At 36.8% G+C, this 21908-nt stretch overlaps 5 protein-coding genes across 6 annotated transcripts; 1 reads left to right on the top strand and 4 right to left on the bottom strand.

Moving 5' to 3' along the window:
- Positions 1-122: 122 nt before the first annotated feature.
- IFT46 (intraflagellar transport 46) lies at positions 123-1631 on the bottom strand. Its single transcript, XM_011300140.1, has 3 exons — positions 1395-1631; positions 1107-1298; positions 123-835 (listed from the first exon to the last, which is right to left on the bottom strand). The coding sequence occupies exons 1-3, from the start codon at positions 1607-1609 to the stop codon at positions 250-252; spliced, it is 993 nt and encodes a 330-aa protein (XP_011298442.1). The 5' UTR covers positions 1610-1631; the 3' UTR covers positions 123-249.
- Positions 1632-2923: 1292 nt separating this feature from the next.
- LOC105263740 (outer dense fiber protein 3-like) lies at positions 2924-4336 on the bottom strand. The gene is made up of 4 exons (XM_011300136.1): positions 4092-4336; positions 3835-4032; positions 3553-3703; positions 2924-3209 (listed from the first exon to the last, which is right to left on the bottom strand). Exons 1-4 carry the CDS (start codon positions 4192-4194, stop codon positions 2966-2968), a joined length of 696 nt encoding a protein of 231 aa, XP_011298438.1. The 5' UTR covers positions 4195-4336; the 3' UTR covers positions 2924-2965.
- Positions 4337-4437: 101 nt separating this feature from the next.
- LOC105263741 (uncharacterized protein C9orf85 homolog) lies at positions 4438-5478 on the bottom strand. Its single transcript, XM_011300137.1, has 2 exons — positions 4898-5478; positions 4438-4825 (listed from the first exon to the last, which is right to left on the bottom strand). Exons 1-2 carry the CDS (start codon positions 5325-5327, stop codon positions 4599-4601), a joined length of 657 nt encoding a protein of 218 aa, XP_011298439.1. The 5' UTR covers positions 5328-5478; the 3' UTR covers positions 4438-4598.
- Positions 5479-13332: 7854 nt separating this feature from the next.
- Positions 13333-21092, top strand: alphaCOP (coatomer subunit alpha). 2 transcript variants are annotated; one of them, XM_011300134.1, is made up of 3 exons: positions 13333-13445; positions 16751-17005; positions 17350-21092. In XM_011300134.1, the coding sequence occupies exons 2-3, from the start codon at positions 16926-16928 to the stop codon at positions 20918-20920; spliced, it is 3651 nt and encodes a 1216-aa protein (XP_011298436.1). In that variant the 5' UTR covers positions 13333-13445; positions 16751-16925; the 3' UTR covers positions 20921-21092. The 2 variants fall into 2 exon arrangements, with proteins under 2 accessions (XP_011298436.1, XP_011298437.1); XM_011300135.1 differs by having other exon boundaries at positions 16748-17005.
- Positions 14595-16375, bottom strand: Creld (Cysteine rich with EGF like domains). Its single transcript, XM_011300132.1, has 4 exons — positions 16011-16375; positions 15164-15824; positions 14998-15093; positions 14595-14880 (listed from the first exon to the last, which is right to left on the bottom strand). Exons 1-4 carry the CDS (start codon positions 16176-16178, stop codon positions 14657-14659), a joined length of 1149 nt encoding a protein of 382 aa, XP_011298434.1. The 5' UTR covers positions 16179-16375; the 3' UTR covers positions 14595-14656.
- Positions 21093-21908: the final 816 nt, after the last annotated feature.

Below are 21908 nucleotides of genomic sequence, written 5' to 3'. Positions count from 1 at the left end.
TGATTGAAATTCAATTAAATTCGAAAATTCAATTAAATTCTAAAATTCAATTAAATTTGTTTTTTTTTCCTGTTAGAAATATTTCTATAACATCATAGATCAAGCCACAGGAAATGTAATAAAACCATTTTAATTGTCTGCGTAATTATAATTGATATGTCAAATTATGAAAAAAAATTCAGTGGGAGAATTTTTTATATTTCAAGGTTAAGAATAAATTGTATGAATAATACATAAGAATTTTTTGATTTAAACTGAAAAGCTCGTCGAGTCTTTAATGTCTCGTACTTCCAAGAATAAACTAAAAAGTGTATAGAGAGATTCCAGACGTGTTTCAGGCTTGACCGGTATGTCCATGAGGTTGCAGACAATATCCACTAGATGTGGAAGATCACAATCAAATTTTGTCAGGTCTAATTGAGTATCATTGAGTGTATTCTCAACCTCTGATGGCCATTGCTGCATGAGACTATCGATATCAGGCATGGGCTCGCTCAATCTTACAGCAGGTGGGTGTTTACTTCTGTGTAATATATTCAAATCATCTATCCACTTCTCAATTGATTTCCTATTTTTTTCAGCCTCTTCTATTCTCTTTATCACCACTTGTTGACGGGTATCTGAACTTTTGCTCTGACTCCGGAGTTGCAAGTGCAAAACCGCAGGTTCCGATTGATTCGCGCATGGCTCGTCCAGGACAATCAATCCTATTTTGTTATCAACTCCGTCTGGTCTGGGGACCTTTATAAACGCGTCGATATCTCCCACTGCTGGTATGAAATCAGGTATATACGGTGCGACCTTATAACTCAGCTCCATTTTTTGAGGGGTATACCTGCAACAATTTTCAGTATTCATTTACCTTGATTCAACATTAAGTGAAAAAAAAATTGTTATTGAGAATTTATTTACGAAAAATGATAGCATCAAACAATTTTTAATTTTTATATATTATATAGGATATATTTCTGAATTCATAATGAACGAAAATGAAATTAAAATGAAAAACTTTTTAATGACTCTCATTTCGGAAATCAGGAATGTTGAATTTCTTTATCTGTCTGTTTTTTATTTTTGTCTAGGTAAATAATAATAGCACAATATACCTCGTGATATTCTGGAAGAGTTCCCTGACCTCGGTGGATACATCGAGTTCATCGAACTCTTTAGCATCGTATAATTCTATTGGTTTTTTTACATTTGTTCCCTCAATGTCATCATCATCAGTCTCTTCACTATCTGAGGGATCACTGCCGACACCACTTGCCGGTTGAAAAGATTCTTCATGTGTTGACAGCCTATAAGGATTATCCTCCATTATAAAACCATTTTCAATCGATCACAAATGATAATTATATAAAAAATGTTATAAATAGTATTTTTTATTGACTCGCATTCGAAAAGCTGGCCCACTCGTGGAATTAATATCGAGATCGTCACTTATATCACTCGATGGATTTTTTGAATTCTTCATCGTAATCGTTCGGTTGTAAACTGGACTCTTTATTTCTTCCGCGTTCGTCACTATGATACTCTCATCGTATTTTGTGAATGCGCTTATGTTTTGGGGTGTGTCTTCTTCTTCACTACTTTTTTCTTCGACGTCCATACCTTTCACCTGCCTTACAAATTCTCTGCGATTAAGTAACCATTTGCAATATTTCTCACTATTTGATTATTCGAATTTCGAATAAAGGAGGCAACGTACTCGTTATTGTATTTGAGCGACTGTTCATTACGATGAAACTCGGTTTGTTTCATTATTTTCTGTCCAACCGTTACCATGGTTTCACTCACGGATCAATGCATATGCTATTTTTACCGGGTGAGTCTCAATCATTTCGGCATTACCATTTTCATTAAATCAAGAAGAATCTGTCACTTTTGATAGCTGCTGAAAAAATTTTTTTATCCTCACATTAAACTATTTTAATATTCCCAGTAAAAGGAAGTAGAGGGTGGAAGTACTCGGGTCAATGCCTTCGATCGATCCATCCTGTTAAAAAAAAACGAAGTGTGAATAATTAGAAGAGATTAATTTGTTCATTTTGTTGCATTGCACGTCGAAAAAATAAACCGGTATCCGAATTTCGCGTGATATACTATTAGCGGAATTTTATTTTTCCTTCTTTATTGGAAATGCATTTTGGTAAATTGAAATGCCGTTCTGTTCACTTAGCGCAGCGGAATAAAATATGCAATATGAAATTTGAAATGATGGAGTCAGATTCCTCATAATGAACGAAGGAATGCATAAAAAATTCAGGTTCTTACTGGTGCGATATTGGATTGTGACATGATTGTGGCATTCGCGTGAATATTTCAAAGCATTCGACGTAGCGAGCCCGTGATAATGCAATCACATGCGCAAAATCGAATCCTTAATTATTTTCAACTAAAAAATTATGTGCATACGCGATTTAGAAAATTCATCGAGACATAATAAATCGTTACACCGGAATTTTTGAAAGTGTTTTTGATGTCGGACTCCAATACGGGTGAGAGAACTTTTTGTGGAGTTAAAAATTGAAGCATCCAAAGAATGCCAGGAATAATTGGGAATACTGCACCAACGGGCCGCACGATATTCAATCAGCAAAGTGCCTGACGTAGAAATAATGGAGAAATCTCTGAGACGTGTGTATACTATCTGTATGGATACACCAAGCAGATCAAGTCCATCAGAACTGCGGAAGGTTTATCCTATGATATTGATTGATACTATTGTTTCTCGGAAACTTTAAGAGTTATAGCATTCGCGTCTACTGAGCCTTTTAAATAAATGGGTTTCCAAGGCAGTGAAAAAACGTGATGTATAAAAAAAATTACTAAAACGAAATCCAGTGTTAAATATTTGTTGCAACAAAAAATGGTTAGGATAAATAAAAAAGGGAATATGTAAAATAAAAAATGGTGAGAAAAATCTGGAATAAGTTGTTATATTTATTTGTAGATATTTTTAATGTTAACAGGCTTGATCGCATTCGGTAATGTAAGGTGGGGCACAAGGGTGGTGTTTAACTCCGAAAGAAAAAGCGGGGGCTTTATTCAAATTAACAGGACCGTATGGTCCAGGGGTACATAGTCCTCGCTTTGTTTTTGGCCGGAATGGGAAGCTGTAGGCTGGAGCACGGGGTTTAACTATATCCAGTTTTATTGCCCCTGGACCTGGCACACTGCCGATTTTCACAGAGGGAAGACATAGACCCCTAGAAATTTGTAATGAAGAGAGAATTAATTAGATTAATTGGCGAACGAATTTCAGGAGCGGTATGAAAACTACCGGTCTCAATTTTATTTATTTTATAATTACTGGAATATTGTAACATTCTTGATTTTATGAAAATAGTTTTGGTGCGTTTAAAAAGGTGTGATAAAATTTAACAAATTTGCCAGAAGATTTAATTGAGCATTTTGTAGACAGAAATTAATGGATTTATATTTAGATCAGTATCTATTTAAATTCTTCTAGGAATTTTGCTATGGATTTTTTATATCATATTAATGGAATTGGCAAGGCAATTGATGTATGAATTTATAAATGTCTCGCACATGGAGAAAGCAGGACCGTTAAGGTCTCTCGGTAAACCATGTGGTCCTGGTGTGATAGCTTTCTCACGCTCTTTCGTTCGCCATTTCATCGAAAAAGCAGGTGTTGGAGCGACCGGAGGTATGAAATAAGGTCCAGGAAAATGGTCGCGTCCTTGAAGATAAAACGATGGAGGATGAAAAAAATTTATGAAATTTTTTCTGTGACAAAAAAGACTTATAAATTTTTTTCCGGATGAAAATCGTATTGAAACATTAATTGATGGGTATGGAGTGATTAACAACTTTGATCTTTGAGGACAATTCCAAAAGAGAATCCTCCAGCGGGTGGAAATTGCAGTCGGTACTTGGGTCCCGGTCCACGACTTCCGAGATTTGCTTTCAAGGTTTTGCCGAGCATTGAAAAAGCTGGATTACGATATTTTGAAGAGCAATGGTCTTTAAATCCCAAAACAGGCTTCAATTTATATCTTGGGCCAGGACCTGTGAAAAAATTATTGTCACAAGTTGTAAGGAATATTACAGATAAAAAATCGGTCTACCTTGTAATGCACAAATTCCTCCAGATGTTTTAGTACTTTTTTGTTCTTCATTTGCTTTAACGTTTGCTTTTTTTGATTTTTTCGTTTGTCCCTTTTGTGCCATTTGCAATTTTTAACGTGGAATTTATACCCGAAAAATTACAGATTTAATTACATCAAATGAAAACGAAAAAATATGATTGAATTTTGCATTTGTCAAATTTATTGCGTGTGAAGTTGATGTCGGATTCAAGAAGCTGTTCTTTTGTATACACAAAAAAAATCTTTTTCAAAAAAAATTCTTTCAAAAAAAACGACGTTCCTAAATTTAAACAATGAAGGCTAGATTGAATAAAATATTATCGTCTTGATTCCAGAAAACTTCTCCCCTACCGTTAAGAAATTTATTTTCTTTTCGTACAGATGAGAATAAAAAACAGCCGAGGGCATAAAGAAATTAAATATTTTTATCTCCCAATGCATTTGACAAAAAATAAAATCAATTACAACAAATCGGAATTATTCAAATCAATGACTCGAACTATCGTCCGAGTCCTCGACGGCAGATTCATCAGAATTATCAAATGTCTCATCGTCATCGTCCTTGGATACGATTAAAGATTTTAATTTCTCTAATAAATCATCTCGAGATGTCGGAGGCTCTTCAGTATGACCTTGTGGATTGCTCTCAGCATCTTCATCGTTCGATATTCCTTTAGATATCTCCAAATCTCCACCAGGACTCTTCTTCTCGCCTGCATAAATAATTCTTTTATCAAAAACGAAACAATTACTCGTTTTTCAAAACCAAATGAATAAATGCAAACCTTTTCTATGCATGTACCGAAGAAATGTCCTTCTCTTCCTCTCAGGCAAAGTCTTCAAAATAAGTCTGAGTTCTCTATCCAATTTGAGGGTTTCCTCTGGCATAGCTTCCCTAAAAATTTCTCTCTTCTCACCGCATTTTGCGCAAACCTCATGTGTGGCTGCACATGGTCCACACATTATGTGATAAGCATGCTTAACACATTTCTGTTGACATTTCGTACACGTGCTAGCTGCTTTAAGTGGCTTGTACTTTTTATACTTGATTTTCCATTCAATAATGCTCTTACATCTCTCACAAACATTCACAACCTGTATGTTATTAATTTTTTTTGTTTTAACCGATGTGTCATGAAGAGTGTTTTTAAATGCATGTGTATTCTGGTATTTTTGAGGACGAGAACGTCCTACGTTGCCTCTACTACAGCTCATACTCTACAAAATTCACTATTTCTCTTCTTGTTTGTTATAATTCAATTATGAACGAGCATGGATGAGTAATAAATATTACTTGCAATCTTAGACTTAACCTCACTGCTTTGTCGACGATCAACGATATTTTCTTCACTGACTGGCTCTCCAATATTCACCAACACAGCAAGTGGCGCCATTCAAACCCTTCCCTAATTCTCTTCAAATCATCTCATCATAAATTGTTAATGATGTTCTTCACTCTTCACTCTTTTAACCAAAATTCAATATTGTTTAAAATTTTCCTGTCCACTTACCAATTGAATTTTCGTGAAAAAACATTTTTTTATTTAACTATTATTGAATGACTGAAAAATTTTTGGGGTAGATCAATTTCTAGATTTGTGATTCTTTCTTTTAAATTTTCAAATTATTCCTCCGATTTATCCCGTAATATCCTGTCCATATATTGACTCCAAAAATGGTATATATCAGATATATATGGAATATATTATATTGGATATATACATGAAATGTATATCAATATGTCCCATATATTTTACATATAATTATTAGCATATATATTTTACCGGTGAGGGAGGAGGGAAATTCCCTATACAAATTTTGCTAGAGGATTAGAATTTTTATTGTGAATGGCACCCCATGGACTTGCCCTGGGTTTTGATTTAGTGAATAAAAATATAAAAATATATAAAGAGGATACATGGGCTATCTACATAATTTCGTTCTATTGGCCTTTTCAGTGAAATCAGTGAAACTTTAAGGTGGACTAAAAGTGGAGTCTATGCAGGATGCATAAATAATAAATCTATTAGTGATTCTTGGAATGGTGGGGGATGAATCGAAGATATTACCAATAATTTATGGGTTAACGAGAGATGCAATTGCTGGAAGGACGGAGACATGAGCATCCGAAGTGACTCTGCTGTTCGTTACTGGTGAATATGCGGTGATCGATTTCCAAATTAAACTTATTTGATAATAGTACTAGGAGTAACCTTTTCCACATTTTTATCTTGATTTTCGATAAAGGGAAGGATGACGGATATGTATACATATATGATGTCGACGCCGATTTGCAGTCTGTAGGGTCATTTCAGGTCGAAAGTTCGCCAGGGCAACTATAGATAGAATCTCCCTCAATTTTCCTCTTGCACACCGGTCTGACAGGTGAAACGAGCGTAAAATATTCACTGTTACTTTGCGCGACCGACTGTCAATCTGTCAACTATTCCACCAGTTTGGGGCTTGCTTTGGCGCATATCTCAATCTTCTTCTGATATTTTATACATTCCCGGAGTTTACAGTGAATATGCATTTACAACAACCGCCAAAATATTGGGATGTCAACAAGTTAAACTTGTTATAAATGTCAGACGCCCCTGGCTACTGTACACCTATATAAAACAATAGCCATCGGGTATGTACAATTAGTGGGACTGCGGAATGCTTTTAAAATATTAATATTTCACGTCTCACATCCAGACTCGCATAGGTCCTCATCGAATTCCCGGCATTCGTACCATCTCCAAATTATCAGTCTAAAGTTCAACGACTCTTATCATTTTTTATTATTTTTTATGCACATGGAAATTGTCCGTCATCACATTTCAGAGTTATAGAATATATTGTCGAAGTATTTCGCGGATTTTTTGAATCATCAATCGAGTACCACAGGTATCATGATCAAAATCATCTACTAATCATCTTTTTGTTAAAGTAATGAGCTTCACATTTATTCTCATAATTAGGTGCGGTTATCACGCTCTCTTTGATTAAACTATCGCAATTCGTAATGGATGCATCGTTGGAATGTTCATGGAATCAAAATTATAGGGGTAATCCCCCGGTTTGACAACAAAGACTTTCAAAATGAAGACTCAATGTCCGAGATTTTAAATTATGATGAGAATTTACTCGAGTGTCTTCCGCGGTGATTCGTGCATAATGGAAATTTTTCATTAAATTTGTATCAGGGTATGATAAAAATATAGTTTATTTATTTTTTATTTTATTTTGTAACTGTTGATACACTTCAGAATAGTCTCGTTGTGTTGCAATAAAATAAACCTGTTGAATCAGGAAATCATTAGATGAATTATTGAAAATCATTGTAGATAAACTATCATTTGATATTTTATTATAATGACAAATATACTTTTCATTTTATCGTATTAATTAGGTTGAACAATTATGTATATTCTTATCAAAAATTATTGATCACTTGTTGAGAAATAATTTCATTCATTCCTTCTTTTTATCAATAATTTCTAGTCAAGATACCAGTCTGCATACCGTTTGCATGTGTCTGTAGAAAATATTGGAGATCGCTGGAAGCAACGCTTTCGTGATTATGATTATTGCCCGAAAGCCACTATCATTAACAAGGCTTTCTGAGCAACAATCAAAAGCATAAAGAGCGAAGATGTTTCTTGGTGGAGCCAACACCTGCTATTCATCTGCAAAATGAAAGATCAATTTAAGTCTATTAATACAAACCCAAGAAATTTCAGAATTCAATTTACCTGATGAGTTTTATGAGATCTATGAGAGTAGGCTGGAGGCTCCAGGTACCGTTTTATTTTTCTTCTTGTTTGTACGGATCTCTTCAGGGATTAGCCGGTGTTTTCATATTTCGAATATTAATAGCTCCAATTACTGGAAGTCTAATGATTTCTTTTTGAAATGTGGATGGACTGAATCAAATCGAAATTATTTAATTTTATGTATTTACGAGTTAATTACCGTCGAATCACGGGGGTTAAATATCTAGTGCGAAATTTTTTAAAGAAGAAGATATTCTTCTGTAAAAACGAATACAGAAACGGTACAAAAATAATGTTCGGAGTTATACTTATTGTATATTTAAACTACTCAAGAGTTTAAGTGTGCAATTAGTCAATTACCCGTTTGCACCTCCACGTGTGGAAATTGTGATAAAAAATCGTATTAACCCCCACTGAGAGCAATAAAATATCATTGAAAAAAAATCGTCATTTGACACTTGAGAGGGGCACGAAATATTCAGCAGAAATAATACAACAATTCGCTCACCGATTCTGGAAGTGACCCAGAAAATTCAAATGGCGAGATCGTAATTCACAAGCGATACAGAAAAAAAATGAGCCCCGTGGACGTAATAAAAAAAATTCCAAAAAATTGATCACCCACATTCCGCCCCGGAAGTACGACAAAGACACGTCATTAATCGAGTAATCTGTCCGTGGATAAATATATTCTGCCATGGAGATAAATATTCGGTAAAAATGGCAGAACTCACAATTCGAAAAAAAATTGTATTGTAATTTTGTCACGAGAGATTTATATAAAAATTGGTAAACGTGAAAAATCGGTAACAGTTGCGTATAAATTTCAGGTGAAGCACATTTGCCTCCGGAAGAGATAGGCAATTTTGATGATATTCGGAGGATATTCGGTGAAGCCCGATCAAAGTTCCAACTGCTACTGAATCGGATGTTCTACCAAGCAACTATTTGGATTGGTATCGCAGAGACGAATGATGAAGGCCGGTGAATGCGGAAAGGGTTGATGTGGTCCACGGAGGAAAGTGGGGGATGAGGATGGATAAGTGATATGGGAGGGTTGGATGAGAATCGGAGGGAGGAAACTGGATAGGACATTCTGCGCAGAATCACCACCTCAAACTCCAGAATTTCTCCCTTCGCTGTGTCTGTCCATTAACTGTTCTAATCTCCGTAATTTGACAATTGGTGCAAGCAGTGTGAGTTTCATGGAAGACTAACGGGATAATGTCAATCATTTGGTTAATGCTATACCGGGTCAATGCACCCGGATTCGGTGCAGAGCGCATTCTTAAATATTCCACAGGGAAAGGGGTTTTATTTATTTATTTTATTAAATTATCGACATCCCGACGTACGACATACGAAGATAGATCCGACGTGATCGTTTTAAATTGTTATTACTTTTCGCTAGGATCGACAATGTCTGGTCAATACTCCATCGAGAATATATTACTGATTTTTTTTACAAGCTATCATTAAATCATTCCCATTTTTTAATTCCAGAAATTCCAGAATCCAATCATTGATGGAATATATAGCTTTCCATGAAGATATATAATATATATATATATTTTGGATATATAATAGTCCGAAATGTTCACGTGATCGTTCTCTCAGTATATAATAATACAATAATAATTATATAGCGCATAAAATCAGTACATACCATTTAATTCCGATAAAGTTCAATTCCCCGGATGCAAGGCGCGTCTTGGATTTGTTTCATCTCATCCGAACTATGAAGGACACTTAAGCACTGAGAACTGGACATATGTCTTCCTCAAAAATAAAAAAGAGTCCGCCGATTGAGGGGATGTGTAGAGAATCGGGGTGAAAAAAAATTCTCAGCTCTCTGAATCGAGTTCCAATGGATTCATTACGATTTTTTCTCTCTGTACCCTTCGAAGATGTATTTAATTTAATTTAATCCTCCCGTGAGTACTTTGACAGCATTGTTGAAGACCTTTTGACATGTTCCGGGGGTTTTAGAAATATTTACTATTTTTCCACTGAATTCTAAAGAATTTCGCTCTTTAAAATTCGGAATTTTGCATAAAAAATTTCGTGACGGTCGTTTTTTCGAGAATATCTTGTCACTGAAGGGAGCTAGCGCAATTTTCATGAGTATCTTTTATATAGCTCTCATCTTTCTCTAAAAAAAATATTCCCACAGAAAAGTGGCTATCTGCCTACGATTTCGAGATATTCCCTGAAAACTTTTCGCTGTTGATCTCATTTGAAGTTGAATTATTTTTCATTGCTCGAAAAATGGCCTGACCTGCCGTGTTACTGTCCCGAGCATTAATAGTCCGTGAAATATTTCCCCCTGGGATTATCAGGAAATAAATAAATCAATTTATAAAAAAAAGAGTGGACTATTCCAATTCCATTCCATGATATACTTTGTATACGTACAGCTGAAGCGTAACGCAGAATTGTGAAAAAGTGAGATGGAATTTTTTTTTTTTTGAGTGATGGTAAGAAAATAATTTGCCTTTGTCTGAGTGAAAGGAGTTTTGAGATTGTGAAAAAGAAAGCATGAGTTCGAGGTAAACCGACATCAGGAGGTTCACGCTTCACTTCTCCATCGTGGACTCGTTCGTTCGACCGGAGTGAATTACTGACGTTTCCTTCTCGTTCCGTGAAAAATCAGGCAATAACCGCCACAACACCAGAGAAAAGAAGATGCACTGCGTACACCATCATTACACTGATGTACCTTTTTCAAGTAAAGACGAGACGCTGTTGGCGAGAAGATGATTATTCTTCCGGGAATTTTGAAGCAAGGGCCACAGCTCCGAAGCAACAATTTGTGAAAAATGCTATTCGGAGATTCCACTGGCTTTTTTTTTCGCCTTTTCATTCTGCCCCCAACATTCTGCCCTCTTACACCCATCGTTCAACATCATTCAGGAGATAATTTCTGAAAACATATTCCGAAATTCCGTTGCAATTAGAACAGATAATTGCATTCAATTCGCATTTATGAAATCCATAATTACTGCAGATTGATAAAAAAAAACCGTAATTACAATATTGACGATACCTTGAATTTTTTATAAAAATACCCGATAAATTATACGAATTCTTGTAAATTTGCGCTTTCATATCGAGATCGGATTTCTAATAGACCATTATCGAGCTCAACAACCCGTTAAAATACAATAGCATATGAATTTAAACAAATAAAAATGAGAAAATATAAATAGTTCTCCGATCAATCAGAGTCGAATTACCTCGCACGAATAATGAATGAGTCCTGGGGTGAAGAAGCGTTCGGCTTGATGGCAAGTACTTTCAGCTCACTCCCCCTCAATTTCTTCTCCCAATCCGATTGTCCCCCCACCTTGGATCACCTTCCATTACCTGACATATCTCCACCCCTTTTATCATTCCTCTCACAGTATTTGTTTAATACCATCCTGCGCGATTTTCAGTGATATCCAGTAATAATATCCACTAATGTCGACTGCAATCCTTAAATTGCCGATATCTCCCGAAAGTTGCTTCATCCAATTACTTAATGCACGAGTGTTTCCTCCTTCGATAAATCCAAGGAGATTTAAAATTTCAAGGAATTTTTAACTATACCTGCTGAATTCCCATTGGCTTAACGACTCACCTCAGAACGCCATGATTTTATTCACGTTTAACAATTTTTCTTTATCTCTGACTTTACCACTGATTTATTTCACACAAACAACATTATTTCACTATAGACTATATTATAAATAAAGTTACTATAAAATAGTACGTCGTTCAAACAACCCAGCTATCACGTTTGCACTTTTTGCTGATAATGCGCGACTCGAGAAGTGAGAAGTAGGAGAAACGATAGAATGAGATGAGTTAACAATTTTCCCCGGAGTTTATCGCAAATATCTCCGGAATTAAAAGAGATACTGAATTCGACTTGAAATGAATTTTTTAGAGCTGATAAAGAACTGGAAAATAAGTTATAACAAAAATTTCGTTATCTCCTCTAGTTTCAAAGATATTGCCGAAAAACTCACTGAAAAGATGAATCAGCTTACCTTATCACTGCACTAGGAAATTGATATAGCAATTCGACATGTTGGATTTGAAAAATTGTTCACGAGATAAATTCGTGTAGTTGGAGAATGAAATAAAATAGGGCAAACTTAATGATAACACAATTTTTTGGGAGATGATTCTAGCGTCAGCTCCTGAGAGTCTGTCTCATCTAACAGAGCACCGAACGACTGATGTGAGAGTTGCAGCCGGTACTGAGTCCGTGTATTATTATTTAAATCAACCCTTCCAATGATTGGAGAAGGGGACCAACCCATTTTGAAATAGGGGTACGGTGGTGAACAATGCTTGAGTTTTTTAACGCACACCTATGTGAATGTATAGTGGTTGTCGACGAATTCACCGAGGGGATAAAAAAAGTTAGGGTACGGCATGACTGGAAGGGTGAACTGCCACGCGCGTAGTCTAGGTCCAGGTGCCGTGAGTGAAAAAACTATTTGAGGGAAAGTAAAAAAAGGGGGAAAGGGGAGTCTTCCCTTTTACTTTTCATCCATCAATTGATAGTGTAAAAAATGAAAAATCGAAAATCGAAAATCGAAAATTGCCAGCTCAACTCATTTTTTCCTTCTCTATTTTATTCGATTTAATTTTTTTCTTTTTATTTTTTAATGGCCAATTGCTCTCAATCTTATTTTTACGTGTTATATTTGAGGATTGATTTTAGAGAGGAAATAAAAAGAACAAGATATAAATAAATTTTCAGATAATTGGTAAATGGTCAGACAGTTGGTGTGTGATCTTTTTTCTCAGACACTTTTTTCTTCTATTTTATTTCATATCAATATCATTGGTAGTATACAGATGAATGGATTGAACCGAATTTATTTTTCGATAATTCCTTTCGACTAGAATTCGTGGAGGGGTATTCAAGAGTTTCCCCCAAAAAATGGGATTTTTAGAAATTTCATTTTTCGGGGGTGAATCTTCTGGGGTGAAGCTGAAGAAGAAAAAAAAAATTATAAAATAATCCTTACCGTCATGGAACGATTTATCTGAAAATCGTTCACAGAATTAATGACGAATTATCAGTCAATTATCAGTCAATTATCAGGCAATTATCAGATGTCCTCACATCTCTTGAAAATTACTCATTACTCATCCGATTACACTCATCTATGAAATCACTTTGAGGATCATAGATGCTGCAATCGAAATAAATTTCAAGTTTCTGTTTGTTTTCTAATTTTGTGGCTTGCTATCGCAATGCCCCTCCGTTCAAAAATAGTAAATATGGATATTTACACTGAATATTGCGATTATTAATTTTTCGCGAGATTTCTTAAGATTTTTATGTTAACTTTCAACTAGTGAGAATGAATTTCTCCTGCACGAAGCGCCATCTATTGTTGATAGTTGCATTCTATAAAATATTTATAATATAATAATAAGTATCCGGTGAACATCAATGGCGTTGACACTAATGTTTCCCGCTATTTCCTGTCTCTTTCTTTGATTCTTCTAATTTATGTGAAACACTTTTCGTTTTCCTTGTTTTTGACATTCTTTCATCATCTCAAAGGTCAGTTTATCAAAATATATTTTGAATCAGTCGATAGATCGTGAGAAATTACGATTTTTTTAAATGTCGCTTTCGCTTTTCACCTTTTCGCTTTTTGACGCTGGAAATTTTGTTTCTTACATTTTTCTACTTTCACCGGTTCCAAAAAAAGACGAATAAATGTGAAAACAACCTCTACAAAAAGTGTAAGAAAGAAATATTCAGTTATTTAATTCTTTTCTAGTTTTTTCACGTTCAAGAAATTTCGAATATCCACGTGCATTGTTATCGATTTATCCACTTTTATGTGGATGGCCGAATCAAAAAGCGAATAAGTCGTAACGAATTGTCAGGTAATTTCGCGATTTAAAATTTATATGCCGAGAGGTTGTCTGACACTAGTTCATCTGGTCCAGTCGTTGAACTCTCCCTCCCACACTCATTAATCAATATTGATGAAAATAATTAAATAATTTTCATCTGTCCCCTGAGAATTCCACGATTATCACTAAATATTCATTTTTACAATTTCCCAATGTTAAAAAAATAATCTAAATACCACAAAAATCCTCGAATGAAAAATGACGTTTCAACGTGTTCTTCCATACTTGCTAATGGTTCCATAATTTGAATTACATTAACATTTTTTGAAGTTGACATGACATGTCATTGCGCTATAGATATAATATAAAAATAATCTATGAATAGAAAATAGAGGAATAAAATCAAGTAGATCTCTATGAAGGAGCTATTTGAAAATGTTCTCTCAGTGCAGGGCGAAACGTTCGATATGCGAACCCGTCCTGAGATCGAATAAATGTTAGATTAAACGCGGGGTAGATATCTGTAAGGGTGAATGCGCAGCTTGTCGCGACAATAGACGGCTGCACATATCTTCCCACTTTGCCCCATTAAGTTCATTCCCCCTTTTCGTTCCCCTCATTTTTAAAAGAAATGGAAAAATTCCCCTGAAAATCACCCCATCCCGTAGTTATTTCAACTGAAAAAAGAATTATGAAATTATTTCATGAAAGAATAATTTCAATAACTTTTCCCATCCATAGTTATTTTTCAAGCCTGCACAAAATAAATGATTATTATTCATTAATTCATGATTCGAGAAGATGTAAATATAATTGCATGAACTGTTCGAGTGGACCATACTTTTTGAAATTATAATTTTTTATTCGGAAATACATAAATCCATGTACCCATAAATACAGTCTTAATCGTTAGACCATCGGTGGTAAAAAATCAAAATTTGGCGATGTGTTTTGGACGCCAGTAGTGGCTATCATGTATTCGGAGACAGATATGTAGAGTCCAACGAGTAAGCCAATTGCACTAGCTGCGTAAACATTTTTCTGGAGTATAATACATGTCGCTGCACACAAACCAAAATAGGTTGCATATCGCGCCATATTTTCGGTTCTTTTCCGTCCCAAAATATCTGAATCTGAAAAACAAAAATAAACACTGTACTCCAAAATTGAAACAATGGGCATGACATGTAAATACCAGTGGCAAGAAACTTCTGAGAAATTACAGGAAAAGAAAAATAATTCCTACTCACTTATACAAATATTGTCTTGTTCATGATAGCCTTCAGCACAATCTATACACATATCAGGACCATCTCCAGTGCAGCCATTGCAGGCTTTATCACAAGCTGAAATAAAATATTCCATTCAAACACTCTATTCCAATTAATCTTGTGAATTAATGTATCGGTTACTTACTTAGGCATGTGTAATTTCCCTCTTTATTGACGCAAAATTGATTGCCAGGACAGTATTTTTTACTCTCCAAGCATTCATTAATATCTACACACCCTTGATTTTCCACTAGCCGCCAGCCACTTCTGCATTCTCCTTGACATTCAGCAGATCCACCTCCGGTGCATCCATTGGCACAAGCTGGATGGCAAATTGAACAGAGCAGTTTATCCTCATCTCGGTAGGATTCATAATACCCCTGAGCACACTCTGTGCAAGTCTCTCCAGCATAATTTTTATCACAGAGACATTGACCATTTCCTTTCCTCGTACCCGCACCCTTGCATTTTCCGTTGTTATTGCATACTTTATCTGGAAAACCCGGACACTTTGTGCATTTCGGGCCGAAGTGATTCTTGGGGCAGCACCTCTTAGTCTGATCTATACAAATATAATCATGAATATCTGGATAAGCATCCTGTTGGTTGAACCACCAGTCCTCGATGATACTCTCTAATTCCTCGGCCAGGTCATGGCACTGGATTTCTCCTTTTTGCACATCTTTGCATAGATGCTCTTGGATTTCTGTCAATCTTATTTCACTTTTGGCGTAAGATTTTAATTTATCTTCTTCCCAGGCTGAATCTCCCCCTTCGAATTTTCCTCTTTTTGTTTTTTCAATGCCCTGATCAATTCAAAGATATTAAAACTGATATTTGTAGATATTTATATTTATAAATATACACAGAATTAGGAAATCTAATGAATATTCAAATAAATTTAGAGGGCGTTTACCCCCTGTCTTCTCTATATATAAAATTAACAATAAACAATGGGCTAAATTTCCAATAATAAATTAATATTTAATTACCTTTTTGAAACTTTCGGTGAGTACTTTACATGCCGCACAAGACGGGAGTTTCTCCAATTTCGATTGCTCTTGCGTTTGAAAATTCAGTGAGGCAGGAACCTGATTGATCACCGCAAATATAAAAAAAGAAAATGAGTACAACAAATGCCGATCGACGAATCCTCGCATATTTTCAATTGGTTTATCAACAATAACACGTGATAAAGTTCATAGGCAGTAGAGATTGTTAGTAGATATGAAAATTGAGTTGTGATAAATTAAACACACGTGTCAAATGGAATCATCAGCATCCGAGAGAAAAACTGTGTAATTTCTGAGACTTCGGAAGGTTAGAGTCTTGATAATGTTGACAACTCAGGTGTTTCCTAGGGGGACTCTAACCAATGCAAAATGACATGCGTCAATTTGCATCCAATCAGAAAGCAACGCGTTGTTCTTCGAGGTTTTTCAATATCTGTTCATAAAGACGTGAACAATACTCATTGATTAACACTATCCCCACCGATTTATGTTAATTAATCATCCATAATTATTGAAATCTCCATGATTTCAAATGTGAGTCATCCAATTGAATTTACATTTTCTGTCAGAATTTCCATTATTTATTGTAATCACACCTAAAAATAATAATATTAAGTATATTATGTAATTAGTCATTCATTGATAATCAAGCGTTGAATTCTATAATCCATTGAAAAGTATAGTTTACATTTTTCAAATTGATATTTCAATTTCAGCAGATCGGAGTCAGGTGGCAGCACAAGTCGGATAACTTCTTGTTCTCTTGTTGAGTGTCCCTTCATGACATCTGAAAAAAGCCAGCAAGAGCAAGTGACGTGTCTCTGAATGATCTGCTCTCGAGTATTTATTGAGAATCGTGAAGTATTGGATTGTATGCAATAAAATTCAGTACAAATGTTAACAAAATTCGAGACTAAGTCCGCACGAGTGAAGGGACTGTCGTTTCATCCTAAACGGCCATGGGTCTTAGCCAGGTAATTGACTTGAAAAGGAAATAATCCCTGTGTTAATGATACAAATTATTTTTCAATTATTTCTATTTTTTGAAGCTTTATACAAGAGATATTTCCTCATCATGTTTTTGGGATCTCAATTTTTTCCTTCAATCTTCAGCCATAAATGCAATCCTAGAAATTTAATAATGTGACATACATAAACAATAAGTAAACAATAAGTAATACGAATTACGTATTGGAACCGGAGTTTAAATCGTTTCTCACGTGAAATAATTCTTCACTAAAAAATATAAAAATGATTATCAAAAAATTCTTTACATAACACTTTTACTGATTATCAAGTTGTTTTGACTCTTTAACAGTTTACACAATGGAGTAATCCAACTGTGGGACTACCGGATGTGCACGCTTCTCGAAAAATTCGACGAGCATGATGGTCCAGTCCGAGGAATTTGCTTTCACAATCAGCAACCACTATTCGTCTCTGGAGGTGACGACTACAAGATTAAAGTATGGAATTACAAACAACGTCGTTGTATCTTCACCCTCTTGGGTCACCTGGATTACATAAGAACAACTTTCTTCCACCACGAATATCCGTGGATTCTGAGTGCCTCCGACGACCAGACAATTCGCATCTGGAACTGGCAGAGCCGTGCCTGCATCTGTGTTTTGACTGGACACAATCATTACGTCATGTGCGCACAATTTCACCCATCAGAAGACATGATTGTATCAGCATCTCTCGATCAGACCGTGCGAGTGTGGGATATTTCTGGTTTGAGAAAGAAAAATGTAGCGCCAGGGCCAGGCGGTCTCGAGGATCATCTCAGGAATCCTGGAACAACGGATTTGTTCGGACAAGCTGATGCAGTTGTCAAGCATGTCCTAGAGGGACACGACAGAGGAGTAAACTGGGCATGCTTTAACCCAACATTACCGCTGATTGTCTCTGGGGCTGACGACCGACAAATTAAAATGTGGCGAATGAATGATCTGAAGGCATGGGAGGTGGATACATGCAGAGGCCACTACAACAACGTCTCTTGCGTGCTCTTCCACCCACGCCAAGATCTCATTCTCTCCAACTCCGAAGACAAGAGCATCAGAGTCTGGGACATGGCGAAGAGGAGTTGTTTGCAAACGTTCAGACGGGAGCACGAGAGATTCTGGGTACTTGCAGCTCATCCTACGTTGAATCTTTTTGCTGCAGGTCATGATTCTGGCATGATTATCTTCAAATTGGAGAGAGAACGCCCGGCTTATGCTGTCCATGGCAATTTGCTGTACTACGTTAAGGAACGATTCTTGAGGAAACTCGATTTTACAACGTCCAAGGACACCTCGGTTATGCAGATTCGGGGAGGAGGAAAGACACCTTCGTACAGCATGTCTTATAATCAGGCTGAAAATGCTATTCTCATTTGTACAAGATCAGCGTCGAATATCGAGAACAGCACCTATGATTTGTATGTGATCCCGAAGGATGGAGATTCCAATAACGATCCTGAAACCAAGAGGGCTCCAGGAGTCACTGCTATTTGGGTAGCACGTAATCGATTTGCTGTGTTGGATAGAGGACATTCACTGGTGATTAAAAACTTGAAGAACGAGGTAACAAAGAAAGTGCAAATTCCGAACTGCGACGAGATCTTCTACGCCGGAGCTGGAATGCTTTTAATCCGCGACGCTGATCAAGTTATTCTTTTCGACGTTCAGCAAAAACGTCAGCTCTCCGAAGTAAAAATTTCGAAATGTCGATACGTCGTCTGGTCTAATGATATGTCCCACGTGGCTCTGCTGGCAAAGCACACAGTCACCATTTGCAATCGCAAACTACAGTCCCTCTGCTCTATATCCGAGAATACCAGAGTCAAATCAGGTGCTTGGGACGATTCAGGAGTATTCATTTACACAACGAGCAATCACATCAAGTACGCCATCAACACCGGGGACCATGGAATTATCAGGACACTTGATCTACCAATTTACGTGACTCGAGTGAAGGGGGACCAGGTTTACTGTTTAGATCGCGAATGCAGGCCCAGAATTCTGAGGATTGATCCAACAGAGTATAAATTCAAACTGGCTCTTATCAATCGAAAGTACGAGGAGGTCCTACACATGGTAAGAACGGCAAATTTAGTGGGTCAATCTATCATCGCATATCTCCAGCAGAAAGGCTATCCAGAAGTGGCATTACACTTCGTAAAGGACGAGAAAACGCGCTTTGGACTAGCCCTTGAATGTGGAAATATCGAGGTTGCTCTGGAAGCAGCAAAAAGCCTCGACCAGAAGACGTGTTGGGAGAGCCTGGCACAAGCAGCATTACTCCAGGGCAATCACCAAGTCGTTGAAATGTGTTATCAACGAACGAAAAATTTTGAGAAGCTTGCCTTCCTCTACTTAATCACCGGAAATCTCGACAAATTAAAGAAGATGACTAAAATCGCTGAGATCAGAAAGGATTACTCTGGACAGTACCAGGGGAATCTTCTTCTCGGTGACATATACGAACGTGCCAAGATCCTGAAAGACTGTGGTCAGGCTTCCCTTGCGGCTGTTACCAAAAAGCTCCATGGGATTTCCACGGAGGATGATGAACTCGAAACGGAACTCATAGAAGAGATGAGTGACCTTGAGCGTGGAGCAGTGTATCTGCGGCCACCAGTACCTGTTCAGCAAGCAGAGAACAATTGGCCTCTGCTGACAGTTTCGAAAGGATTCTTCGAGGGTGCGATGATGGCTCGAGGAAAGAGTCAAGTGGCTGCAGCTCTGGCTGCTCTCGACACCGAGGAGGACGTAGTAGCTGGTGAAGGCTGGGGTAATGATGATGAATTGGGAATGGATGATGAAGAGGGTGGAGAAGGGGTAGAGACTGGAGCAGATGGCGAAGAGAATGCAGGGTGGGAAGTGGAAGACGTTGATCTCCCACCGGAGCTCGAGACAACCGTTTCTGCAGCTCAAGATGGATATTTTGCAGCACCAACTAGAGGAGTCCCTGCTACCCAACACTGGGTAAATAATTCACAATTACCGGTGGATCATATCGTTGCTGGATCCTTCGAAACAGCCTTCAGGCTCCTCCATGATCAAGTGGGAGTTACAAAATTTGAGCCGTATCAGGCGCATTTCTTGAATGCTTTTGCTCGATCCAGGACGAGCTACTCGTCCCTTCCAAGCATTCCTTCTCTCTACGCGTATCCCCAGAGAAATTGGAAGGATAATATGGTGAAACATGGACTTCCGGCTCTTGGCCTGCATCTCACTGAACTTGTTCAGAGGTTACAGCTCTGCTATCAATTAACGACGGGTGGTAAATTTGTAGAAGCCATCGAAAAACTTCAAGCGATTCTTCTCAGCGTACCACTGCTGGTTGTTGAGACGAGGCAGGACTTCGCAGAGGCACAACAGCTTATTCACATTTGCCGGGAGTATATCCTGGGTTTGAAGATGGAATCTGAGAGGAAAAATGCCCCCAAGACGACATTATCTGAGCAGAAGAGAGTCTGCGAGATGGCTGCGTACTTTACGCACTGCAATCTTCAACCTGTTCATCAAATCCTGACTCTCAGAACTGCTGTTAATATGTTCTTCAAATTGAAAAATTACAAAACAGCGGGATCATTCGCTAGGAGGCTCCTCGAATTGGGTCCCAGAGCGGAAGTGGCGCAGCAAGTTAGAAAAATCCTCCAAGCATGTGATAAAAATCCAGTCGACGAGCATCAGCTGCTTTATGATGAGCATAATCCATTTTCACTCTGTGCTGCCACTTATTCGCCAATTTACCGTGGAAAACCTGAGATCAAGTGTCCTCTGTGTGGGGCTAGTTATCAGCCGCAATTTAAAGATTCTCTCTGTCGAGTGTGCGATGTAGCGCAGATCGGCAAAGAATGCATCGGACTCAGAATAAGCTCATTACAATTTCGATGAATGATTTGAATATTTGATATTTTTATGTATCCAGAGGAACGCAGGCAAAAGTATTCCGAATTTCTCATAAATATTAAGATTATTTTATATTGCAGTTTCGAGAAGGATCTTCATTGCTTGTTCATCATTCCGTTAAGAGTTTATTCAATAAAGCATTCAAGTAATTATGGAATTATTTCCGCTATCAGTAATACCAACTACCTCTTTATTTGAATACTTATATTACAACCTTTATGAATTTAATTATGCGTGGCGGTCTAAGCCAGGCCATTAGTTTTTCTTTTCAGTGTTTAAACGATTGCAACGAAAAATTTATTCAATATGTTGAAGATATACTACTAATGAAACTATATTTTCATAATATGTGCGTTGCATAATTGGTGACGTGCTTGCCTACCACGCCGACGGTTCGGGTTCGATTCCGCCGTCATTCATTTTTTTTTTTTTTCTAAATAATTCCATTTTTATCTTTTTTAAATGGCTAATCAATCGAAAGATCGTTTAAAAACTGAATTTTTGAAAATCGAGAAGATATTCAATGAAATTGACGAATTTGAAATTTTTTTAAATAATACCTTTTTAAAATATATACCCCTAATGAAATTATAATATTGCAATAGCGCGTTATCCTAGCGGTAACGTGCTCAACTAGTACGCAGACGGCCCGGGTTCGATCCCGCCGTCATTCGTTTTTTTTTTTAAATAATTCCAATTTTTTCTTTTCTAACTGGCTAATAAATCGAGATATTGTTTAAAAACTGAATAGCTCCTCGATTGTCATGTTCCCCTGATACTTTTACAAAAATTTCGAATTTTTCACTTTCAGTGAAAATTTCAGTGAATAGCTCCTTGATTGTCATGTTCCCCTGATACTTGTACAAAAATTTCGAATTTTTCACCTTCAGTGAAAATTTCAGTGAATAGCTCCTCGATTGTCATGTTCTCCGGATACTTTTACAAAAATTTCGAATTTTTCACTTTCAGTGAA

This window comes from Fopius arisanus, unplaced genomic scaffold, assembly GCF_000806365.1.
Source record: "Fopius arisanus strain USDA-PBARC FA_bdor unplaced genomic scaffold, ASM80636v1 scaffold00016, whole genome shotgun sequence".
Taxonomy (NCBI): Eukaryota; Metazoa; Arthropoda; class Insecta; order Hymenoptera; family Braconidae; genus Fopius; species Fopius arisanus.
The sequence above is the reverse complement of the archived record's forward strand: the minus strand, read 5'-3'. Positions and strand labels throughout refer to the sequence as shown.

Coding starts and splice junctions, on each gene's coding strand:
- IFT46 (XM_011300140.1), bottom strand. CDS start 1,609: ATGGACGTCGAAGAAAAAAGTAGTGAAGAAGAAGACACACCCCAAAAC. Junction 1,299..1,394: donor AGTGGGCCAGCTTTTCGAAT/GCGAGTCAATAA, acceptor TAATCCTTATAG/GCTGTCAACACATGAAGAAT. Junction 836..1,106: donor CTCTTCCAGAATATCACGAG/GTATATTGTGCT, acceptor AAATTGTTGCAG/GTATACCCCTCAAAAAATGG.
- LOC105263740 (XM_011300136.1), bottom strand. CDS start 4,194: ATGGCACAAAAGGGACAAACGAAAAAATCAAAAAAAGCAAACGTTAAA. Junction 3,704..3,834: donor AATTGTCCTCAAAGATCAAA/GTTGTTAATCAC, acceptor TTTATCTTCAAG/GACGCGACCATTTTCCTGGA. Junction 3,210..3,552: donor AACGGTCCTGCTTTCTCCAT/GTGCGAGACATT, acceptor ACAAATTTCTAG/GGGTCTATGTCTTCCCTCTG.
- LOC105263741 (XM_011300137.1), bottom strand. CDS start 5,327: ATGAGCTGTAGTAGAGGCAACGTAGGACGTTCTCGTCCTCAAAAATAC. Junction 4,826..4,897: donor TCGGTACATGCATAGAAAAG/GTTTGCATTTAT, acceptor TTATTTATGCAG/GCGAGAAGAAGAGTCCTGGT.
- Creld (XM_011300132.1), bottom strand. CDS start 16,178: ATGCGAGGATTCGTCGATCGGCATTTGTTGTACTCATTTTCTTTTTTT. Junction 15,825..16,010: donor TCACCGAAAGTTTCAAAAAG/GTAATTAAATAT, acceptor TGAATTGATCAG/GGCATTGAAAAAACAAAAAG. Junction 14,881..14,997: donor ACAAGACAATATTTGTATAA/GTGAGTAGGAAT, acceptor TTTGTTTTTCAG/ATTCAGATATTTTGGGACGG.
- alphaCOP (XM_011300134.1), top strand. CDS start 16,926: ATGTTAACAAAATTCGAGACTAAGTCCGCACGAGTGAAGGGACTGTCG. Junction 17,006..17,349: donor CGGCCATGGGTCTTAGCCAG/GTAATTGACTTG, acceptor ACTCTTTAACAG/TTTACACAATGGAGTAATCC.